The following is a 23,530-nucleotide window of genomic DNA, read 5'->3' as shown; positions in this document are numbered from 1 at the left end:
TTAAATTTCGGTCGCCGATGCAGTTGCGGATGTTGCGATTGGCGGCTTGAATTTTGATTAAGAAGAGTTTGATATACAACATTGAAAAACACTTGACGTTTAGATTTTTCTGAAGTAAAATGAGCTGGGTTCTAAATTTTACACTTGACGTTTAGATTTTTCTGAAGTAAAATGAGTTGAGTTCTAAATTGAGTCTTGACGAAATACTTGAAGAAACTTGGGCAAAGTTGTCTGATGCAGTTTCTAATGTAAAAGGATGTATGATTTTAAATTACACCGCGATTGCATTCCAATGTGGTTGTAAAAACTATCACATCAACAATATTGTGGCCGCCGTTGCGGTTGCAGGCCGCAATTTAAAATCATGATTAAGAAGAGCCTTTGCGATCAGATGCTGTTGAGGAAACTCGCATCTGCAATATTGCAGCCGCCACTGCTGCTGTGGATTCACATTCACGGCTGCTTTATCACTAAGCTGGGTATTATCTATAACTACTATGGTATTAACATACAACTTCCTCAAGGAAACCAAAATTAAAGCTTTGTTTGTGTAACTTGTCAACAACATTCAAGCATCTTTTGCCTTATAAAGAGGAGACTCAGTTTGTGAAGAAAAGCCAAACATGATAACATAAAAATTGGGTGAACCAAACCAGAGAATATCAATCATCAATAGTAACATACAAATGTAAAGGAATATCCCTTTCTTGTTGTGGCTTCAATCCAAAGCCATCCCTTTCACCCTTTTTCTCCTTCCTCAAAACTCACATATAAAATACTTTCTCCAAATTCTTATTCATTCTTCCTGAACAATAAACTCCAACTTCCATATAACCTTTTCATCTCCTCCATATCATGTCCCTCACGGGCCGGCCTCGTGTTATCGTCAACGGTGTTCGAAGAATGAGAACCTTTCATTATTTCTGGTGTCTCAACTGCCAACGTACTGTCAGAATACCATCAACTAATACTTTTACAGATTATGGCTCTTTCTGTCCATATTGCTTCCATCAATTGCGATATGAACTTGATATATCAAGGCCAAGGCTTCTCATGAATGATCCTAATAACATGAACCCTCCTCCTACTACTAATCAGTTAATGGGTAGCTTAGCTTTCATTCTTGATCCATCTTTTAGAAGACAAAACAACACAACATTACAGTGGGAAACCGAACATGAACATGATCAAAATCAAAATCGGAATCCACAAACATGGATTACACTTCGATTCGTAAGACCAATTCGTCTACCAAGGCCTATTGTTCCACCGCCACCGCCACCACCACAAAACTTGGTTCCTCGACTCAACGACAATAACACCCCTTCATTAGATGAGCTCTTTGATGGGATGATTCACAACAATAGTAGACCAGGGCCGCCTCCTGCGTCACCGTCGGCCATTGAAGCCTTACCAATGGTGAAAGTGACAGAAGCTCATTTGGCAAGTGACCCGAATTGTCCAATATGTAAAGATGAGTTTGAAGTTGATTTAGAAGTGAAAGAGTTACCATGCAAACATTTCTACCATTCTGACTGCATTCTCCCGTGGCTTCGCATGCACAACACTTGCCCTGTATGCCGCCACGAGCTACAAGGGATTGATAATAGTAACAATGCTAATTACTACTCTTTTCACAATGAAAATGAGTACGACGTCGGATTCATTGGATTTGAGGAACTTACAAGCAGCTTTATCTGGATTTGGAGCCAATTTACTTCGATTTGGCCTATCCGTGCAGTCCTAGATTGGACGCGGTCCCGTTTCAATCACCATGCCCAAGCTCGTAGTAGAAGTAAGATCAAACTCTTATGCTGCTATCTACTTCTATTGTTTCACATGTAATCTTAAATTTTGCTAACAAAGTTATTAGATAACTGTCTGCAGGTAACTCTTGGTGGCGAGCATTGCTCATTCCGTAGCTTCGTCTGTGAGATCTCAAACCGAAGCCTGCCTGGTTTATAAATTATGATGTAGGAATTATTTCATTGGTTATGGTAATTCCTTTGCTTCACTATTATGTGATGCTCATTAACAATGCTGCACTAACTTAATCTTTCAACAATCAGGCTTTTGGCCACTGTAAAGTGCAAATTATAGTTACACTGGAACTTAGTGGATAAGACTCAGGTGTATATATAACATATGTGCATGTCACATGCAAAAAGTTACACTAAATAAATATTTTAAAAGATTGAATGTTTTCTATATTGTTATTAAGACATATACTCAGAATATATTCCAACCTGTATTATTATTTTATAAACATTATTATGATTTATGAAGGAAACGAAATAAGTTTGTTCCGTTCAAAAAAACTTGTGTGTTGTTTCTCATTTTCTACTCAATCTGGTTTCTTTGTATTTTTTTTTTATTGAATTGTGCCAAAATGTTGTTATTATACATTGATACATTTTACATGAAATATCACAATTATGAAATAACTTCTTATGATAACTTAGTATAGCGTTGTTGAACAACAAAATTGGAAAAATGAAATAAATAACAACTTCAATTCCTTAACATCAACAAATGAACAACCATAACTACAAAAAATGCTGTCACGAATCTTTAGTCTTCTTGGCATTAGCATAACTCTTGAGATGAAAATTAAGAAAAAGAGCCAAAAGTGAAGCATTGAAAACAGCATTGAAGCACCAGGCCATCATCCCGGAGCATCCACCGTCATTGAAATGATAATAAAGCATGACGCCGGAGACGGCAAAGCTGAACACAAATTGAACAATCTGACAATCCGTGACAGCGCGCTTCCACGGCGGTCGAATCCCGACGGCGGTGAGGAAGTAGTAAGAATACATGATGACGTGTACGGAGGAGTTAGTTAGAAGTGCGATTGGGAAGAGTGACTGGGAGGAGTTGAGCCAGAGGTAGCACATGATAGGGACGGTGGAGTGATGGTAGACGTGGAGGAAGGAGAGGCGTTTGATGGATCTGGAGAGGATGATGAAGAGAGTGTCAATGAATTCGAGGAATTTGGAGAGGTAGAAGATGTAGGCCCAGAAGAAGCGGGGGCCGGTGGGAGGGGTGTTGGGAGGGAAGCAGATGGTGGAGCGGAGGGTGGGGGTGTGGGTAAGGATGGTGAGGGAGGTGGCGATGGCCATTGTGAGGGAGAGGAGGGAGAGAGTGAGGTTGTGGAGGGCGGTGAAGGGTTTGAGGATGGGAGGTGGGAGAGGGGGGAGAGGGAGGAGGAACAGGAGAGTGAGGGAGAGGTAGGAGAGGATGGAGAGAGAAAGGAATTGGAGGGAGGAGAATGGGGTGTGGGGAGGGTTCCATGTGAAGTTTAGGATTTTTGGGTGGGAGACTAGGTAGTATTGGAGAGTTCTGCCAATGGAGTTTTCCATTTCTGTCTCTCTCTCTTTCTGTGGATAGAAAAGAAATTGTGTTGTGTTGGAGAGGAAGTGGTTTTTTTGTTGTTGTTATATTGGTCAATTTTACAGGTAGCCAGCCAGGTAGGTTATTGGGATATTTTTCATCTATTGGCAATTTGGCAGATTTTTCATTCTTTCTTCAACAAGGAGAATATAATATTAATTATATGTTTCTAATTGTATAATTTAATTATCAATATTTAAATTAAAAAAATATTTATATTTTTGACAAGATTTCTTTTGATAAAAACAGTATTATATCTTTTTAGTTTATGATACTTTTAATATCATTTAATTTAAGTTGGAGATAGTATAAAAAAAAAATTTTATTATTAAAAAAATTAGGGGTGGCAAAACGGGCCGCCCGCCCCGCCTTATGCCCGCCAAAAAATGAGCGGGGCGGGCATGCCCGCCAAGTAAAATGGGCATAAAAGTCATGCCCGCCCCGCCAAGATGGCGGGTTGGCGGGCGGCGGGCTTACCCGCCTATTTTTTTTTAATAGATTAATAGACTTTTTTTACCTTTTAATTAAAATTTTCACTTATTTTTTAAAACAATTTTTTATAAAAGTAATTTTTTAACAAATTTACTGAAAAAATATTACATATATTTATAAATAAATGTATAAAATAAACCATCAAGAATTGCAATTACTAGAATTAACTAAAAAAAGAGTGAATTATGGAAGAGGAGCGGGCTTTGGCGAGCGGCGGGCTTTGGCGGGGCGGGTATGGCGGGCGGCGGGTTTTGGCGGGGCGGGCTTTGGCGAGCGGCGAGCCTAAAATCCCAACCCAACCCGCCATTTTTTGGCGGGTGCGCGAGCGGCCCGGCGGGCCCCGGCCCGTTTTGCCACCCCTAAAAAAAATAGTTAATGTAACCATGCACTTGGGCTCCAATATAAATGTATTGAATTGTGTTACAATATTTTTAAATTAAAAAATACTAATTATTCTTTAATTTGAAACACAATCCACGAACTCAACTCAACATTTGATGATAAAATTGCGGGTTGGACGACGAACACAACCCATTAAAGTTTGAATGGATTGGATAACGGGTTAGACCAAATCCGGTCCAACCCAACCTGTGTACACTCCTAACTGAGGCTAAGAGTTCAACGTAATTTGTAAATTAGAATTTACTATATTTAAAAGACAATTTACTCTTAAGTAAAAAAAAATTCATAGATAAAAATTTGTAAAATAGATATTTATAAAATAAATGAGTATATTAATCTCTTAGTATTCCTCCATTCATATTCATATAGTATATATTTATATTATTATATATTAATATATGTATGTTGATTTTTAAAATTACATGACATTATATTATTATATATTTTAATATAAACGTTTATTTTTTAAAAAATTCAACAATAAAAATTAATTTTTTCCATTTTAATGATGCTAGAACGAGGACTTTGAGGACTTTGATGACTATGTGGCTCACTCGCCACGGGAGATTGGTTACGAGACAATGATTCTACCAACTATGTATAATCAATAATAATAATAATAATAATAATAATAATAATAATAATAATAATAATAAATGTTGTATCTGTGCACAAGTTGGTGAATCTATTAATCACTTGTTGTTTGTTTGATTTGGGTAAAACTTTAGAGTGAATAAATTTGGCCTGACCTATTTCCACCCCTAATGAGAAATTGATATGGTTGAGAGGAACACACTCCAAAAACCTAAACAATTCACCACTAGACCACTTATGAATCTATTAATAATCACTTGTTGTTTGTTTGATTTGGGTAAAATTTTAGAATGAATAAGTTTGGCCTAACCTATTTCCACCCTTAATGAGAAATTAATATGGTTGAGTAATAGTATTAAAGGTAAAGGATAGAGACCTTGAGAGGAACACACTCCAAAGATCCAAACAATTCACCACTAGACCACACACACGCAGATATGAGTATACATAGATGCTTATATAGTACGCGTAAGCATGCAAACATTTGTGTGGGTATTATTTGCTAGAATATATTCAACATAAATCCTTTTATTTTCAATTTACTTTTTAGTCATAATCAATTTTATGAAACTAATTTTGATCAATTTTCAATTTGAATTTAGTCATAATCAAATTTATAAATTACATTGGTTCATATATAAAAAAATGTTTAGAATTTTTCTATATATAAGAAAATGTTAAACCTTTTAAAATGCAATAACTCTATTTATTTTTTTAAAAATAAAATGCATCAATTTCAATATTATTTTCCAAAATCATTTAATGTAGGGTCATATTTGATGTGGAAGAGTGTCGGTACTTTGCATATTTAAAGCAACATAAAGAGCCCTCAGATGTTATATTCGTGGTTACTTTTTTATGCCTTAAAATTAACATCTAGCCACAATTTTAATCAATAAGCTTCTCCCCAATGACAAATCATGCATGCAATTACTTCATTTTATGGAATTGTAGATTTGTGGCTGTTTGTCTACCTATTAAACTATACTCTCTATAACTAACATCATTCCTTGTGCAGCTAGTAACCTATGTCAAAACCAAGTCTTCATAAAGATTATGCACAGAGACAAAGTATATGGCATTCATATATAGCTGATAGCTCATAGTTTAAAAAACTAAATCCAAAAACTAAATAATAGAAGCTAATGAAAGTGAAACAATCCTATATAATATCAATTAAATGAAAATTGGCATGTTGCAGTGGCCTTAGGGCATGAGAACAAATTTATTTCTAATTCAGGTGGCCGTTCCCGTATCAATTAAATGAAAGTTGGCATGTTGCAGAGGCCCTAGGGCATGAGGTCAAATTTATTTCTAATTCCAGTGACTGTTCCCCGATGCACCAAATTTTCATGGTTTGTAAAACAGCTGCATTCTTCAGAATATATCTTGCTACCATTAACTCACCTTGTAAGGTTGTGCGTAAAAAGCCCCAAAGAGTGCAAGTTGTAAGGTTTAATGAAAGGCACTTTGGAACAAATTCTAGGTCTGCCCAATTTTCTATAAAGCACTCATCCGATCTAATTGCTAAGTTCTGTTAATAATCCAAATAAAATCAAACATAAGATATATGTTAAGAAAAGATAAATAAAAAATGATTCTCAACTAACAAACCTGATGAAAGTCAAGCTTTTGAAGCTTAGGACAGTGTTGGAGCACTTCCACAACTCTATACCAATCATAGTTAAGCTCCAAGTGGGTCAAATTATGGAAGGTGGGAAAAATATCATGCCGATCACCCTATATTAAGTAGAAAAACAACTTATCAGAAATTAAGACAAAATCCATTCATGGACCAGAACAGATCAGAATGGAACATAATGGAAGGTAGAGGGATGGAGCAGAATGAAACATAGATTCAACTCCATTGTTTATGTATTTATAAAGTGACGGAGTAGAACATAACAAATTATCTCATCCATTATTGGGGAGAATGAGATGAAATGAATTTCATTATATTCCAATCCACTTCATCCATTATTTACAAATACAAACAATGAAATCCAATCGTGTGCCACTCCATTCCATCCCGTACCACTGTCCAAACCTAACCTAAACTAAAATCAAGATAATTCACAATTTTATCGTTTCATTCCATTGGCATGCACCATAAATTCATAATAAAATCAAACAAACCTTCAAAAAGCCTATGCTCAGGAACTTCAAATTCGAAAGTGCTTTCAACCAAAAATCACAACAACAGCCTCTAACATAAGCTCTAGTCAAATTCCTTAAACTCGAGCTTTTAAACACATTATCAAACTCCAAAAGAATTTTCAAACATCCAAAATTCAAATCACACACATGTAAATCTTCAAGAACAGGACATCCAGCCAGAAGCAAAACAAATTCTTCATATTCATCGAAATGAATTTCTTTCAAATGAAGCACTTTAAGCGACGGAAAACCAACGAATTCATCGGAAAAACATTCATCCACATGAAACCAATGAAGCTTGAGAGAAACTAGGGTTTTACAATTGAACACACTAACAGGCAATCTAGGGAACTTTAGATGCTTATCGTCATCGCGAAGAACATCGAGATAGAGATCAAGATGTTGAACATTGCAATCAACTGCATAATCGATCCAGTTTGTGATATTGGGATTGCTAGGACGAAAAGCGAGTTTAGCGTAAAAATATTCGATGTCGAGGAAAAAGCTGTTGATGGAATGATTACCGGCGGCTTCTCGGGAGAGAAGGAGTGTGTAGACGAATTCGTTGAAGCGATGATTGTCTGCTAGGTTTTTGAGTTTGGTGTCGCTGAGGCAAAGAAGGGGAACGTGACGCCATAGATGAATCCATCGCTTTGAGAGAGTGCTTGTGGCTATGGCTTGTGTTGTGGGAAGGAAGGAGAGAATGTGGGTTAGGATCTCGTCGGGTAAAGCTCCGATCCTATCCATCGCCGCCGGTGAAATTTCTGCCGGGACGGTTATTTGCCGGCGTTATTCACGGTGCCATCATCTATGGAACAATTTTTTGAAAGGGTTTAGTTTTTTTAAAACAAATGTTAGGGTTTATACATTTTGTTTATTTGTTTATAAAGAGATTAATTAATATGGAAAAAAAAAATTATCACCGCCATATAGTTCGGTTCGGGATCAATTCTGACATCAAATAGGAAAATCGAACAGTAGTTCTTCCTATCAAGTACAACGCCAATCACCATCACTACCAATCTACCATGCTACTTTATAAATTACTATCTAATAAAATTATTTGTCTTAAAAATGATTGTGGTTTTTAGTTTAGGATGTAATTCTAATTTTTATCTTTTAATTATACTATTTAATTAAAAAATTTAATTTATTATTCTCTCACTCAATTTATTGTTTGTCGAAAATAGACTTAATATCATTTTTAGTCCATTTACTATACTACTAGATCCATTTAGGTCTTCTTTCTTTTAAAACGTTCAAGTTAGTCCCTTATGTTATCAAAAGTATACCACGTCTATCCTTTCTATTAGAAACATTAATTATCCTTTCTATTAGAAACATTAATTTTGGCTCAACGTCTTGCTGACGTGGTAATTAATTGCTTAGATGGCAGGAATGTAATATTAACTTAAAGATTACACATTATCTTTGACTCACTTTAGCATTTTCAGAAAAATTGAAAGAGGAACGAACCCTAGCAGAGTGAAGATGAACACGAGAAATGCTATGAAGGACCTGTAGACGACGAAAGCGTTTTAGACGAAGAAGGTTTCAATTGAGGTTTGTTCTAACCATGTCTTTATCTGAATTTAGTTATTCGTACCATCATTATATGGATTTTGTCCCCTTTCGTTATTTCGTTACCTGAGTTTAGAAATCTAGGGTTTTTTGTCGCAATGTAATCTGTTTTATAATTTTGCATTTTCTTGTTTTAGGTGGACATGGATGGATATTTGTTTTTGAAAATATATTATAGTGGTGAGTTTGTGAACTCTGAAAAAATTGTGTATGTAGGAGGGAAATGCCATGATTTAAAAGTAAATGTGGATGTGGATTTTGTTCCCCTTCTATTTAGGTTTTGAAATTGTTATTGGGAGAAAAAAAATTGGTTGTGATGGAAGGCATGCATTTGTCACGATAAGATGCGGAAAAAGTGGTCAGCATAAATAACTTATCCAAAAATTGAAACATGGTGGCAAATTGTGGATATCCTTTTAAGCTATACATGTACCATAAATTGATTAATACATGGACATTTAGTATGATTTATGGTATACATAATAATGGATTGTGTCACAAGTTCGTTTGACATCTTATTATCTATCATCTAAATTCTGAAGAGAAGAAACTAGTTTTTTAACGCAACATTAAACATTATTGAACCCAAAAGCATACTCCCAACTTTAAAAAGGAAAAGAGGCCAAGTGTATCAAATATTAATCAAGTATACAATGTTTGTCACCAAACTAATGGGTGAGCATCACTATGTATCTAGGTACACAGTGTGTGAGAATGGAAAAACGGTTCGAGATATATTTTGGACTCATCATGATTTCATCAATTTGTTTAACACATTTCCCACAACACTGATAATTGATTCAACATATAAGACCAACAAGTACATGCTTCCTCTTTTAGAAATTGGTTGTGTTACTTCTCCAGAGATGACTTATTCAATTGGCTTCACATGTTTGGAATGTGAAAAAAAAGAAGATATTGTTACATGGATTCTGAAAATGTATTGAAATATACTGAAAATCCTAGAAAACATGCTATAGGTAATGGTCATTAATCGCAATATTGCACTAATGAATTCAATTGCAGAGATATTTCCTACATCATTTATTCATGCTACATAAAGTTGAAATAGAAAATTGTTTGTGTATGAATTAATAAGGTTAAAGACTTGGAAATATCAAAACTAATAAAGTTGAATTTGTTAATGTTACATTGAAAAATTGGTTGAGAAATAGTAAGAGAATTTTTTTAAGAGTTGAGAATCAATCCACCAAATGATTCAAAATCAATATAACGAGATACATAAATCATCTAGTTGTAGCATCACTATATTATAACAAAAATATATTCACAATTAATCAACAATATATCTAGAGCATGAATAAACTTTATTCATCATAAAATTGTCCGAAATAGAGAAAACAAATCCAGATAGCTCTTGTGATTCAACATTAATATCCTAATTCAACCAGAACTCTTTATATCAACATTCTTTAAATACCAAAGTGTTCTTGTGACGGGAATCATTGAAAGCAAGTTACTGTGGTTTCTTACAATTGTAGTTTAAGGTGAGATTTATTCTAGTAGTAACAATTGATCCCTCAATTAAGGTTTGCAAGTATTTGAACACTTTTTTTCAATATATTTTTTTACTCTTTGGGATTTAATCAGTAAAAAAAGTTTTCTTATGTGTTTATCCTACAACAACCAACTTCTTAAATGTGACGTTTATCGTATTAGTTGGATTTAGTCCCTCAATTAAAAGTTGCATGTATTTAAACATTAGGGTGTTAAGAATCAACTTTTTGTTACTACTATTTATTCTACGCCTGTTGCCCTATGGTTATGCATCAAATCTGAATTTAGCATTTAAGTGGCCATAAAAAAGATAAGCCTTGATCTAATTGAAGTAAAAAAAACAGGATAATAAATAAACAGGTAGGTAGACGAGTATTGAGTAAACAATTCAAAGATGATTTTTTCAGAAATTGAGAAGTGAGAGAGTTACAGCCTTCATAATAGATCATAGTTAAAACCACCAAACCAAACAGTTGCATAGTTGAAGATAATGAAACAAGCCAAATAGAGAAACTAATACTTACATAGTCTATATGTTATCAAGAAACAAGAAGTCGGCAAGTTGCAGAGGCCTTTGGGCATGACAACAACTTTCTTTCTATTTCCGACGGTTCCCCGTTGCTACAAATTGTCATAGTTTGTAAAATTTTGGCATTTCTCAAAATATATTTTGCCAATAGAAAATCACTTGGTAGGTCTGATAAATCATGAATAGTGCAAGTTATAAGGGACGATAACAAGCATTGTGGAACAAATCCAGGTTCCACCCAATTTTCTTGATCATCTTCTTCGTTCTCCACTGATTCATACTGTTATTAATAGTATACATAAAATAAGATTAAGCATAAGGGTGTGCTACTCAAAAAATAAAACAAATATAATTTTTAGACATAACAAACCCGGTAAAGATCAAGATTTTGAAGCTTAGGACACTGTTGGAGCACTTGTGGTGCCAAATTAAAACCATCGTAGAGCTTCAACTGGGTCAAATTATGAAAGATAGTAACCTCTTCATAACGGCATTGTGGCTGATTCACCTAAATTATGAAGAAAGATTCCATCAAATTGGGAAAAAATTCCGAAGAAAAACAATGTAGATGAAACATATTTTTCACTACTTTGTTCTCTATTTCATTCCACATATCAACACTGGTAATATTTCGAGAAAATATAATTATTAAATATAATCATATGTGTAGGTGTTGGACATCATCAAAACTTCAAGAAATAACGGACCTGATAGACTATGCCGTCTTTTTTGTTCAAGAATAATGTCTCTATGCAGAGAGACTCAGAGTTAGAGAGTGCTTTCACCGGAAAACATGAACAACAACAATTTCTGATATGTGCTGTGATTAATTTGGGTAAGGTAAAGCTTTTAAACTCTGGAATGGAAAGAGAATCTTCCTCGCCATGGAAGCACATTTCGCGCAATTGTAAATACTCTAGAATTGGACAGCCAAATAGAAGCACCATAAATTCTCTAACTGTGAGGCATCGAATATCTTTCAAAACAAGGGTTTTGAGCGAGGGAAATTCAATTCCAATAAAAGAATCAGAAAAATCCTCCGTTGCGAATCTATTGAGGTCGAGACTTACTAGGGTTTTGCATGTGAGAACACTTGCAGGAATTTTAGGTATAAAATATTCATCAGCATCATCACCATCGTTTTCATCAAAGTCATCATTCACGTCTAGATGAAGAAGAAGATGTTTGAGTTTGCGTTGAACAACAAGGTTAATCCATTTGATAATATTGGGTAAACTGAGATGTGCGAGACGATGGTTACTGTATGAAATTTTGAGGCACAAACTGCTGATGAGATGAGAGCCACCGGCAGCAGCAGCATCTCTAGACACCAAAACGGAGTAAACCGATTCGTTGAAAGTGTAATTGGATTTGGATCTATGGATTTGGATATCTGTGAAGTTGATAGTGTCAACAGAGTGCCATAGATGTGTCCATCGCTTTGACAAAATGCTTGTTGCAACTGCCTCTTTGGTGGGGAGGAAAGACAGAATATGGCACAGAATCACTTCTGGTAAACTGCTGATATTATCCACCGCCGGTGCTGCGGTTGAAATTCTCCGGCGCGACATCCTTCTTCGCACAATTTGACTGAGGAGAATTTAATCAATCAAACCTCAAATGCAATGCTTTTACTCTTTCACCCTTGTATGATAATTTTAATTTTAAAAATTTTAAAATTTTATCAAAATCATCTAACAGATGCTCGTGCACATAAATTTATTTAATATAATATAATTAGGGGTGGGAATAGGCCAGGCCGGCCTACAGGGGCCTACGGCCCAGCCTACATAGGCCTAGGCCAGGCCAGGCCTATTTAATAAAAAGGCAAGGCTTAGGCTTTTTTAAAAGCCTATTTTATTAAATAGGCCAGGCTTAGGCTATTAATAAAGCCTATGAAGTCTTACAGGCCGGCCTATATTTTCATATATATTAGAAATATGCTAAATAAGTTGGTCCATGTAGACATATATATTAGAAAAAAAGGCTAAATAGACTACCATATATATATATATAACAAAGGCTAAATAGGTCTACTTATATATGCATATATAGGCCGACCTATAAGGCTTCTTAAGTAATATGGATAAATTAAAAACTTTAATGAAATAAAGGCTTTTTAAATAGGCTTTCAGGCCAGGCCAGGCTTTTAAAAAGGTCAGGTCAGGCCTAAAAACTGAGCCTATGATAGGCCTTAGGCCAGGCTTAGGCCTTTTAAGTTTATCGTAGGCCAGGCTCAGGCCTTCTAAAGCCTAGCCTAGCCTAGCCTATTTCCACCCCTAAATATAATATAAATTATAGAGAATCATACATTGTCAGTGTAAATATTTACACATTCAACCAATAAGAACTCAACAAAATGCCATGTCATGGGGTGTAATTGAATGCATGGTTGTGATTGGTTGACAGTGTAAAACTATTTTACATTTTAACATATGTAATTAAATTTAAAATGAGAAAATCTCAATTCACCCATTGAATCTCTTACCCACCTAACGAAATTTTAATTTTATCCTTGTTTTCGTTTTATTTCAAAAAAATTGTTTCTTTCTGGAGGTACATCTAAAGAACGTGTTTAGACAGAGTGTTTCGTAGATGCATCTACGGAACAATCTGCTAAATTTTCAAATGACATACATTTGACTCCAAAACTTAATTTTTATAACAACAATGAAAAACTCAAAGTAGTGCAATTTAAACGCAATATTAAATAGTACACAAAAAAAAACACATTGTATAAATCGTCGAGTAATAATGTCGAATACATATATAAAAACCTCGTACATAAATGAACATCAAAATACATATATCAAATAAATCACAAGCATCACTACTGTGTGTCGGACATCATCTTGCACCTCTCCGCTGCCTCTGGCCCCGCTTCCGCCTCTGCGTCTACCGCGGCGTCTGTTGGTTACTCTGCCTCTACCGTCGACTGCCCCGCCTTCCTTGGAACGTTTTCTAGGGTACAAAAATGCCTCCTCTGCCACCCTAATGATACCCTCCACAAGACGCAGGCCAACAAACCCCTCAAGGAATAAACCATCGGCAATGCCTGCCTGCGCCATGTCAGCAATCTCACGACACCGAGGAAGAACATCCTGAGTGTGGTCCATCTGAGCCTGATGAGCCTGCAGAATCTCCTCGTGGGCTGGTCTGGACGGTGATCCAGGTGCGGTGGGAAGCATGTATGGATGTAATACTCTGTAGTACCAGGTGATGTATCTGTCGACACAGCTCCAGTCCCTCTCTGATGTGGTCGCCCGAGCCTCAGCAGGAACCAAGTGGTACTCCCAGTCTGCAAAGACTTCATCTAGTTGCCGACGGGTCATGGCGATAGGAGCGGAGTCATAAGGCAAGCGAGGTATGGTCTGCTAGTAGCCGAACTGACGCATGACGCGCTTCGGAAGATAACAAACAATGATGGTCGAACTGACAGCCAACCATCCAAAATATAGTACGATCTCATCAAACGGATCCAGGTGCGGTGGGAAGCATGTATGGATGCAATACTCTGTAGTACCAGGTGATGTACCTGTCGACACAGCTCTAGTCCCTCTCTGATGTGGTCGCCCGAGCCTCAGCAGGTACCAAGTGGTGCTCCAAGTCTGCAAAGACTTCATCTAGCTGCCGACGGGTCATGGCGTTAGGAGCGGAGTCAAAAGGCAAGCGAGGTATGGTCTGCTGGTAGCCGAACTGACCCATGACGCGTTTCGGAAGATAACGAACAATGATGGTCGAACTGGCAGCCAACCATCCAGAATATAGTACGATCTCATCAAACCGAACCGTCTCACAGTGATCAATGTAGCATTCGAAGTGGATGTCCTCATCAGCCATGCGGTCAAGACAGCGCCTGTAAGGATTCAGAACCTGGTTCCCTCTGAGGGGGGCGAAGGCTCTGGCACACGGCATGTCCTCATTGTAACCCGACACCTCTCCTCAACCAATAATGTCAGGGAAGTGCTGTAGTATCCAAGCCTGAAAAAATATGGTGACCAAACATACTATTACAAATATATAATAAACTTTGAGAAAATGTAGAAGGATATAAGACTGTTACCACTAAGAGGGTACAAGTGTCAGCCACAGTCATCGCCTTCCACAGGAATCCCTCTCCGAGTCTGTGGTAGGTGTACGCCAGTGTAGCCGTTCTCCACCTGTACTCATGGACACGTGCGATGTCTGATAAGTACGTCAGGTAAACGACGTCTATGTACGTCGAGCTCGTGTCCATAAAGAGCTAAGTGCCTATCAAATATAGTAAGTAAGTCCTTAGCACCCGCTCACTGTGTATATCAACCTCTGCCTCGTCACCAGCAGCTTGATGTGTCGCAAGAAGCTCCTCATCATATATTTGCTGCAAGATGTGAAACCTCACGTGCGCCCCGCGGGTCCTTTCCACCTCCTCAAGCGCATCAGCAGGATCAACCCCCCAACTCCTCAATGAACATCTTCATCGCTTCCTCTTTCGTCAGCCTATCGTACTAAGGAGGGTACCCCTTGAAAGGAACATGTATGCTAGTTATTTTTTATATATCATTTTTTTGGAAAGTAAATATGCAATGATGCAAAACGGTGGGACTTTTGATGTCTCCCACCAGACAAATATGAATTTCCTCAAAGTTACACGACCCAGGTTCAAAAGTTTTACCCAATTTCGGAACACCCCGTATAACACGGAACATAACATCACCAACAGAATCAGAACCATAGTCACCATCAAACAGAAATGGAACCATTCGAACAAGAACCATAGTCACCAACCGAACAAGAACCATAGTCACCAACAATGTACCTGTAAAAATGATTGATTCCCGCCCCACTCACCGGTAAATCTAGGCCAGGGTAGGTCGAAAGGTCAACAGAGAACTAAACATAGGCGCAATCATACGAAATTTCCTCGTTCAACCAAGCTCTTCCCGTGGATACATGATCGGAACAATCATACATACGTCTTCTGTCCGTCATGGCCACTCTATTCCTAGTTCCTAAGGTATCACTCATGACCTGTGTATTGAGTCTTTTACCTCTTGTAACACCCACCCTACAAGTAAAGTCCAGACAGTCCAGAACTATGATGCAGAAAAGTAAAAGCGCAGATAGAATGCAATGCAAACAGGTAAATATGCAAAGTAGTAAAACACCCAAAGATAAACACACAAGCGCTAGGATCGATTCGCATAGTGAACGGACTCGCAATAGGTCGACGCTCTCCAGTAGAGTCGCCAGCTGTCGCTACCGCGAAAATTAACAGAGTCGCCACTAACATATTTATCCTAAAAGGAAGGGAATGCCAACAAAGCACAAAACAAAACAATGGTCTCACGACCAGAGAAATGGGTAAGGGAGTCGGTTACGCGAGGGGAAGGTGCTAGCACCCCTCACGTCCGTCGTACTCGACGGGATCCACGCTTGTGGTCTAATCTATGGGTGTGTAACAAATCTACGCCTGAAACTGAACTAAAATGCATGCAAAATGTAGGGAAAAGAAACAGTTGTACTCGCACGGGCCCTACCCTAATGCCTACGTATCCTTTTTGAGGAATCAGAGGTACCGTAGCTCGACTAACTAATTTCTGTTTGTTTTGTGTTTTTTAGGTAAACGAGTTACATTCGCACTCTGCTGCTCGACCTTTGGAGCCTTACGCTTGGGAGTGGAGCGGAAATAACAAGCTCTTAAGAAAAGAAAATCAAAGAGTTTGATTTGTGTTTTAAAAGATGCATGAGGAAAGCCTAAGCTAAGAGGGAAAGCTTGCTACTTATATTGTCATACAAAGGGTGAAAGTCTATACTAAACTAGCAATCTACGAGGGAAAAGCAAAAGCAAACAAGAATATCAAATAAACGAGCTCGGTTCGTGCACACACACCTACAGGCGCAGGTCATGTAGTCGAAAAGTGGTCCCGCCATAGCCAAGGGGAGCGTATCACCCGAGTCAACCAAACATTAGACTAAGGAGCTTTGAATCTTTAGTCGCGACATTATTTTACTGGGGCAAAGAGAAGCAGAGGCAAATCGGTGCGTGCGTACACATAGCGTCAACGTCGGTCAACGTAAGCTAAGAAATGTTGGGGTCCGATTCCATGGACCCGCTTCACTTTACCCGTTTGGGCCTTCGACTTGACGATCTTGGGACTTGTCTAGAGTTTTTAACTTGCAAAAAGTAAGCATAAGGACGACTTGGGGACTGAAAGTTGCGGGGGTTGATTGCTAACCCTTTCCGCTTGCCTTCTTGAGGACTACCAAAGGCCTTTGTTAGGACTTCCCGCAAGCACAAACATAAACGCACCGAAAAAAACAGAACCTCCGGCACAAGCCTAAGAGGATTTCCAGATGCAATGCATGCCTAAGTCATACTTCTCATAGTAAAGATGATGAACGAAAGCAATAAAATGCAAGAAAAGGTAAAATGAAACGAGATCAATACCAAATGGATTATGATCCGTAAATTGTTGCACAAAGTAATAAAGAAAACAAGAGATCCTGCGAGCGAGCTAGCAAAAGCAACAAGCAAACAATCAGCACACCGATTAAACGCGTAGTCAACAAGAATCGGCGTCGTGAAAATAAATCATGCGCCGATATGTGCGTCGAGCACAAACGTACTATACACCTGCAAGGGAACATGAAATCCAGACAATACAGATATAAAAGTAACGCGCGCGTCTCCTGATCGAGAATGCGTGTCAAGGAGAGATGATACTGTATCCCGCAAATAAAGAGGAACACGAGTGAGTAAGCGCCAACCGGAAGATACCTTCGAAATGCCTCGCGTACTAGCACACAAGTTAGAGATAACAAAGTACCGCAATCGGAATTGCGTTGTTGTGTTACAAATTAAACCGAAAATGAACGACGAAATAGAAAATGAAAATATGGCGAAAGCAAATCAAAACCCGAACGGGACAGCAACAATGCACATAAGAAAATATATACAAAACAATGTTGGAACCAACAACAAACACCCACAAGTAGGCAAGACACAATTAGAAACAAAAAATTTGGTTTTTTAAGCGAGAATTGAACAATTAACACACTTTTAAGCATAAATCGAACGAAAGTAGGATAGCAACATAAAATAGCACTCAAATATTAACCAAATATGTACACAAGTATTATGGAAACCAAAGCAAATATTTACGAATCAAAAAGTACACCGAAGCCGCGAAATCGGGTAAAACGGTAAAAATAAACTTTGTCGGAATTAAACCAAAATTTTATGGTAAGTTAGAAACGTGCCGAAGAACTCAAATATACGGTCGGAATTTATTAAATCGGCTTGGAAGCACGATTTCCGAAACGGGACAGTAGCGAAAACGATAAAAAAAGTCGGCCGAAATCGAAAATAAACCTCACCATCAGCTCCAGAAACATTATTCTACTCAAGAAATATTATTCACATTCGCAAAAATTCAATATGATTCAAGAGATACATCGTTCTCGATTAAACCCGACTCGTCGCGTCTACTTTGCAAAATTGGAAGAAGAGGGAAACTAGCACAATAGTGCAACAACTTTCAGCATATATGATCAATAAATAACTCTCATTTAAAGTTTACTCCACTGCTTGAATCAACAATTAAGCATTAAGCAAAGTGCACAACACTTGTTCTCATTTTTCACATTTTTCATGAGTCAACAAACAATAAAAAACCACAATATTATCTCACTAAAATTCTGCATTATAACCTCAGCTTCAACACACCAAAGTGACCACATTGACAATCAACAATCGATTCAATTTATGACAACAAGCTCAAGCAATTCAAGTACTAGCATAATATGCATCCTCCTTAATTCTCAAGCAACAACAACTTGTCCTCAAATCAAACAACAATTATTTATTCATCAAGATTTGCAACAACACTTTAATCCAAATATTTTTCATATTCAAGACTCAACATCAAACAAATATCATCACCAATTTGCATTGAAACATGTATTATGCCAAAATGAGAAAACGTTTGTAAACCTGAGAATTATCATATTAATCAACATAGAACTTGAAAAAACTAGCATTATATTAGTAAGCAACTTGAGATGAAGAAACACCAATTACCAACTCAACATATTATGTTAATCTGAACTAGCAAGCAAGCTTGAATTATCACAAGTTCAGTACAAACAAAATTATTCACGGATTGACATAACCGAATCAACGTGCCACGACAAACATGCTTCAACATCAAGTGCGTCACAACAAAATGCAATAAAAGCGTGCATAGAAATAACCAACCGATCACACCACAAGAGGAGAACATGTTTTCATCAATTCATGTAAGCAAAGTATCCATAAAATATCTCAAGATGTGATACGGTCAATCAATTAGGATACAACACTCCTCTCAAAGCATATTATCTCCACTTAATTTACAATGAAAATTATCAACATGTATATCCAATCCAAATTCAGCAACATTCACAATTAATAGTAAATGCATCCCATTATCCCAAACCAACATGAATTCTCATCAAACATTATCATCAACCTGAATTCTCGCGAACGAATTTCCCATGACTCACACCAACAACAATTCCACACATGATTAACAAATATCACCAATTAAATTCAAATATCACAAAAACAATCTATCTCGTCAACATCATCTCAACTTGATTCAATTTGTTAACAATTAGCAACACAAGCCCACAACAATTATAGTTCAAGCATTTACTCAAACATTTAAACTACAACAACATATATTTCATGAGAATTCAAAGAACTGAGTTCGCACAATTCAAACATCAAAGAGTATAGACATCTCTATTTAATATCAAAATTCACAAATTTAAGTTCATCACAATCAAAGCGAAGTGCGAAGACGAAGACGAATTGACCGTTGAAACCGCAAGAAAGAGAGAAGAGAAGATGTGCGGACAAAGGAGATCTTGAGCGCGAGCTCGCGGTGGCTGCCGGCGTGGAAAGGACGGCTGACCGCATGATGGAGATCGGTGATACTGGCCACGGAACGGTGGTTGATCGGAAGAAGGAGGAAGAAATTCATAACTTCTTTGATTTTCATCGTATGAAGCCCATTCCGGCGGCATTCTATCTGAAGTTTCCTTAGCTACAATTCATTGTCACATACGCTCATTCAGGTTTTGAGCAGAAGATTGAGTTTTATCGCGTTTTTTGAGCAGTACTCACGAAATTATTCACAGTGAAATAAAAATGAACATTTTATACCATAATAGGTATAATAAGTTAGTAACATATCCATTATAGATGTGAACTTTGAACCTTCTTAATGTATCTATTTAAAAAAAATTATCTCTATATAAATTAATTTTTAAGTCGGCAATGAAACATTTAAGATCTTTAAGAGACAATTTTAAAATTTAAATTTAAATTTTGTTATTTTATATAGAGAATCTCATGATATCAACTCCGTCAATATTACATATGCAAAAACTTAAAATGATTTACTTTTGTAAAATGGAGGATAATTATATAAATTTAATTCTATTAAATAATCATATAAAAAAGAAGAAAAAAATTGAGATGGAGAAAGAAAAAATATTTAAAAGTAAAAATTGTGTCTCTCAAATTAAGACGTTGATTAAAATAAAATAATTATTGTGTTGATAATGATCCGTGAGATAAAATAAATGATTAATTTAACTAAAATAAAAAATAGATTATTAGTATTTTAGTGGTAATAAATAAATAGAGGAAAAAATTAAAATGAAAGTAAAAAGTGTGGAGAAAAGGAATATGAGAGATTTAAAATTTCAATCAAGAGAGAAATGAGTGGATGTAATATTCAATTATGGTTTAATTGATGAAGGTTGGAAAATGAATGTCATGCGTCAATCTTAAAAAAAGTTAAATATTTTATATATACTACTCTATAACAAATTATAAGCACATTTTGCATTTTTGGTTCATTGAATAATTGATGTAGATACATCAATTATTCAATGAACCAAAAATGCAAAATTTGCTTATAATTTGTTACGGAAGGAGTGGTAGATTGTTGAAATTGGACACATGACATGTTGTAATAGTATATGAGAATGAAAATGTAAATATTACTTGATTACTTAAATGCCATTTTTTAAGATAAATAATGTGTAGTGAAAGGACAATTTAAGGAGTTCGTGCAATTGATTTTTAATGGATAGAGAGTAGATTATCGAATGTTTTGTATTTCTGTGAAGAAATATTGGACTTTACAAAAACTATCGATTTTTTAAAGATTATTTGAAGAAATACCGGATATTTTTCAAATTACTGATAAAAATACATTGTTTTATGGTATTTGTATAAGAAATTGTTAGACTAGATTTTCGATGTCATTGAGCTCAGCGTGTGAAAGGGAAGTTCAGAAAGAGAAAAGCTTAGTAAAATTTGAAAGGTTAGAAGAGCATTTCGACATGGTCCTTTCAACTCAAGAAGTTGAATTCTCAAATGTAGGATGAAATTGGGACTTAGTTTTTTTCTCAAGATTTCGACGTCAACAGTGCATCCAAGGTTTCAACATCATAAGTTGGCACAAGATTTCTACAACAACAGTTGGCGTGAAGAAGAGTAAATAATCGTCTTTTGATTTTATCAAAAGGAACACGTGAAAGTCAATTCAAAAGCGAAAAACATGCCGCAAACACGTGTCGACTTCTAGAAAGAAAGTTGTTGCATGCAGTTAGTTTTGTATTAGTAAAAATAAAAGTTCTATTATTAGGAATCGGGGTGTAAAATACATTACAAAAACTCACTTATTCAAAGTACCCGAGCAAAGAAGTGAGAAACAAGTTACCTGAGTGAAATGTATGATTCTGAACAGCATTTTCTTTCTATTTAAGCAAAATCTCTTTACTTTTACTTTTCTCTTTACAACAATTTATTTACCTTCTCTGCATTACTTTTACCAAGATTTCGACTATGTCGAAATTCCTTACTTTCTGCAACTTTATATTTAAAGTCTTCATAAGAGTTAGAGTAGATTTCTATTTCACACTAAACATACAGATAAAACTACAAGAGTTTATGCATATATATCCTAAGATTAAGTAGTTGAACCTCTAAGTAACGGTGCTGACACGAAATGAAAAAGTCAACTCAAAATTGCGCCTCTCCAATGAAACTTTGACACATAGCTTTTGAAGAGAGAGAAAAAAGTTTATCCATTCTTTTCTTCCTCCATTGATGATATTAAATGTCTTGTATGCTTTTCCCTATAAGAGACACTTGAAGATTTTCCAGCTGACGTGTGCCTCACAGGCTGGAATGAGTCACGAGGAAATTTGGTCACATTCCCTTAAACATCAGCAGATAAACTGCCTACTTATTTTGTGGTTACTATTTTCAATGAGGTCTTGGATTCAGACTCGGGGTGGTTATAAATACTCCAACATCGCAATAAAGAAATGAACCGACAACAAAGAAATACATAAATACAGTAGCTTTTCATTCCATGTGAGTTAGCTCTCAACCTCACAACAACCTTAAAGTCTCTAATAACCCATAACTATTACATGTTGTCACATATTTGTACTTTTTGCAAATACAAACTTAAAAACCGCAATTGTGGATAAAGACAAGAAAATTCTTCCTGATGTTGATTTGCAAACAGGCCTTATTAAAACATTAAAGAGTTTTGAAATCTTTGAACAACTAATTCAAAATGATGATATATGCTTTGCATTAAAGTAAATAATTCAACAGTTCACAATTTTTTGTACACCATGCTTGATAGTTGTTACTTCCATAAGACGAAAGTCACCTACAAAAGTCTCCATAGTCGTCCACCAACACCAAATTAGTAGTCGTCTTTTCGGTAGTGTCATTTAGGGGTGTTCGCGGTCCGGTTTAGGCGATTTTGACGGAAAAAAATATCCGAACCGCAAGAAAAAAAATCGTGCGATTTGGTTTGATTTGGTTGGCTTTTAGAAGAAAAAAACTGAGCCAAACCAAACCAAATCAATGCGGTTTGGTTCGTTTTGGTTGGTTCGGTTTTTTACAAATATTTTATTCAGCCATACATAGACATATAGATGACAACATAACTTTGCATTTCGCCATTCATATACTATCAAATAACAACAAAATTCGTCATAAAACAATATAAAAATTATTATAATGAAACAAAAAAATAGAAGAGACGAGAGATTAGTGAAGATAAAAAAGAAAAAACAACAGAGTTGAGAGATTAGAGAAGAAGATGTGCGACAAAAACGAAACTGAAATAGAGAACATTTGCATAAAAATGAGAAGGTGAAAAAGAAAGAATATAAGAAAGTGGAGATTAGAGAAGAAGAGGGAAGATGTATGTGCCAAAGAAAGCGAGATAATTCTATTAGAGATTTGAGAAGATCGGGACTGAAATCATATGTGTAAGGATGAGAAAATAGTTCGTAATCAATAATCATAAGGCTAAGGTATAATAAATTTAAGTTTGAGTTGGATGTGAGTTAAGTAAAATTTAGGTTGTAACATAATGCGGTTTGATTCGGTTTACAAAATACAAACCGCAAACCGAACCGTACGGTTTTGTTAAAATATGACCCAAACAAATCTGAACCAAATGCGATTTTTTGCGGTTTCAGTTTAGTTTACGATTTTCTATTGAGTTTGGTTGGTTTTGAAAACCCCTTGTGTCATTCCTCATAACCTTTCTGATGATAACATCTAGAAATACAGTAAAAACCAAAAACTATAGAATTTATATAAGCAAGTCTTTAATTTAAACAAAAATAGAAAACTTTCTTGCCAACACTTCACTGTTAACATTAGACGTAGACAATGTCTTGAGAAAAAATAAAATAAATCCGCAAACTAATTTTTAAAGACGTGATAAATAAATTGATATTTCAAAATAAATTGCTAAAGGAATTAGTGATTTTTCTAACATATAAGATTGA

At 36.1% G+C, this 23,530-nt stretch overlaps 4 protein-coding genes across 4 annotated transcripts; 1 reads left to right on the top strand and 3 right to left on the bottom strand.

Moving 5' to 3' along the window:
- Nucleotides 1-619: 619 nt before the first annotated feature.
- On the top strand, nucleotides 620-2,277 carry LOC131625605 (E3 ubiquitin-protein ligase RING1-like). The gene is made up of 2 exons (XM_058896453.1): nucleotides 620-1,795; nucleotides 1,888-2,277. The coding sequence occupies exons 1-2, from the start codon at nucleotides 856-858 to the stop codon at nucleotides 1,920-1,922; spliced, it is 975 nt and encodes a 324-aa protein (XP_058752436.1). The 5' UTR covers nucleotides 620-855; the 3' UTR covers nucleotides 1,923-2,277.
- Nucleotides 2,278-2,485: 208 nt separating this feature from the next.
- On the bottom strand, nucleotides 2,486-3,460 carry LOC131625612 (elongation of fatty acids protein 3-like). The gene has a single exon (XM_058896460.1). It carries the CDS (start codon nucleotides 3,360-3,362, stop codon nucleotides 2,562-2,564), a length of 801 nt encoding a protein of 266 aa, XP_058752443.1. The 5' UTR covers nucleotides 3,363-3,460; the 3' UTR covers nucleotides 2,486-2,561.
- Nucleotides 3,461-5,944: 2,484 nt separating this feature from the next.
- Nucleotides 5,945-7,927, bottom strand: LOC131625596 (F-box protein At4g22280-like). Its single transcript, XM_058896445.1, has 3 exons — nucleotides 7,018-7,927; nucleotides 6,496-6,621; nucleotides 5,945-6,415 (listed from the first exon to the last, which is right to left on the bottom strand). The coding sequence occupies exons 1-3, from the start codon at nucleotides 7,783-7,785 to the stop codon at nucleotides 6,137-6,139; spliced, it is 1,173 nt and encodes a 390-aa protein (XP_058752428.1). The 5' UTR covers nucleotides 7,786-7,927; the 3' UTR covers nucleotides 5,945-6,136.
- A 2,585-nt stretch (nucleotides 7,928-10,512) lies between these two features.
- Nucleotides 10,513-12,293, bottom strand: LOC131625586 (FBD-associated F-box protein At4g10400-like). Its single transcript, XM_058896437.1, has 3 exons — nucleotides 11,374-12,293; nucleotides 11,037-11,174; nucleotides 10,513-10,946 (listed from the first exon to the last, which is right to left on the bottom strand). The coding sequence occupies exons 1-3, from the start codon at nucleotides 12,235-12,237 to the stop codon at nucleotides 10,677-10,679; spliced, it is 1,272 nt and encodes a 423-aa protein (XP_058752420.1). The 5' UTR covers nucleotides 12,238-12,293; the 3' UTR covers nucleotides 10,513-10,676.
- Nucleotides 12,294-23,530: the final 11,237 nt, after the last annotated feature.

The sequence above is a fragment of the Vicia villosa genome, linkage group LG1 (assembly GCF_029867415.1).
Source record: "Vicia villosa cultivar HV-30 ecotype Madison, WI linkage group LG1, Vvil1.0, whole genome shotgun sequence".
Classification (NCBI taxonomy): Eukaryota; Viridiplantae; Streptophyta; class Magnoliopsida; order Fabales; family Fabaceae; genus Vicia; species Vicia villosa.
Note: the sequence above shows the minus strand (reverse complement) of the source record. Positions and strands in the feature narration are given on the sequence as shown.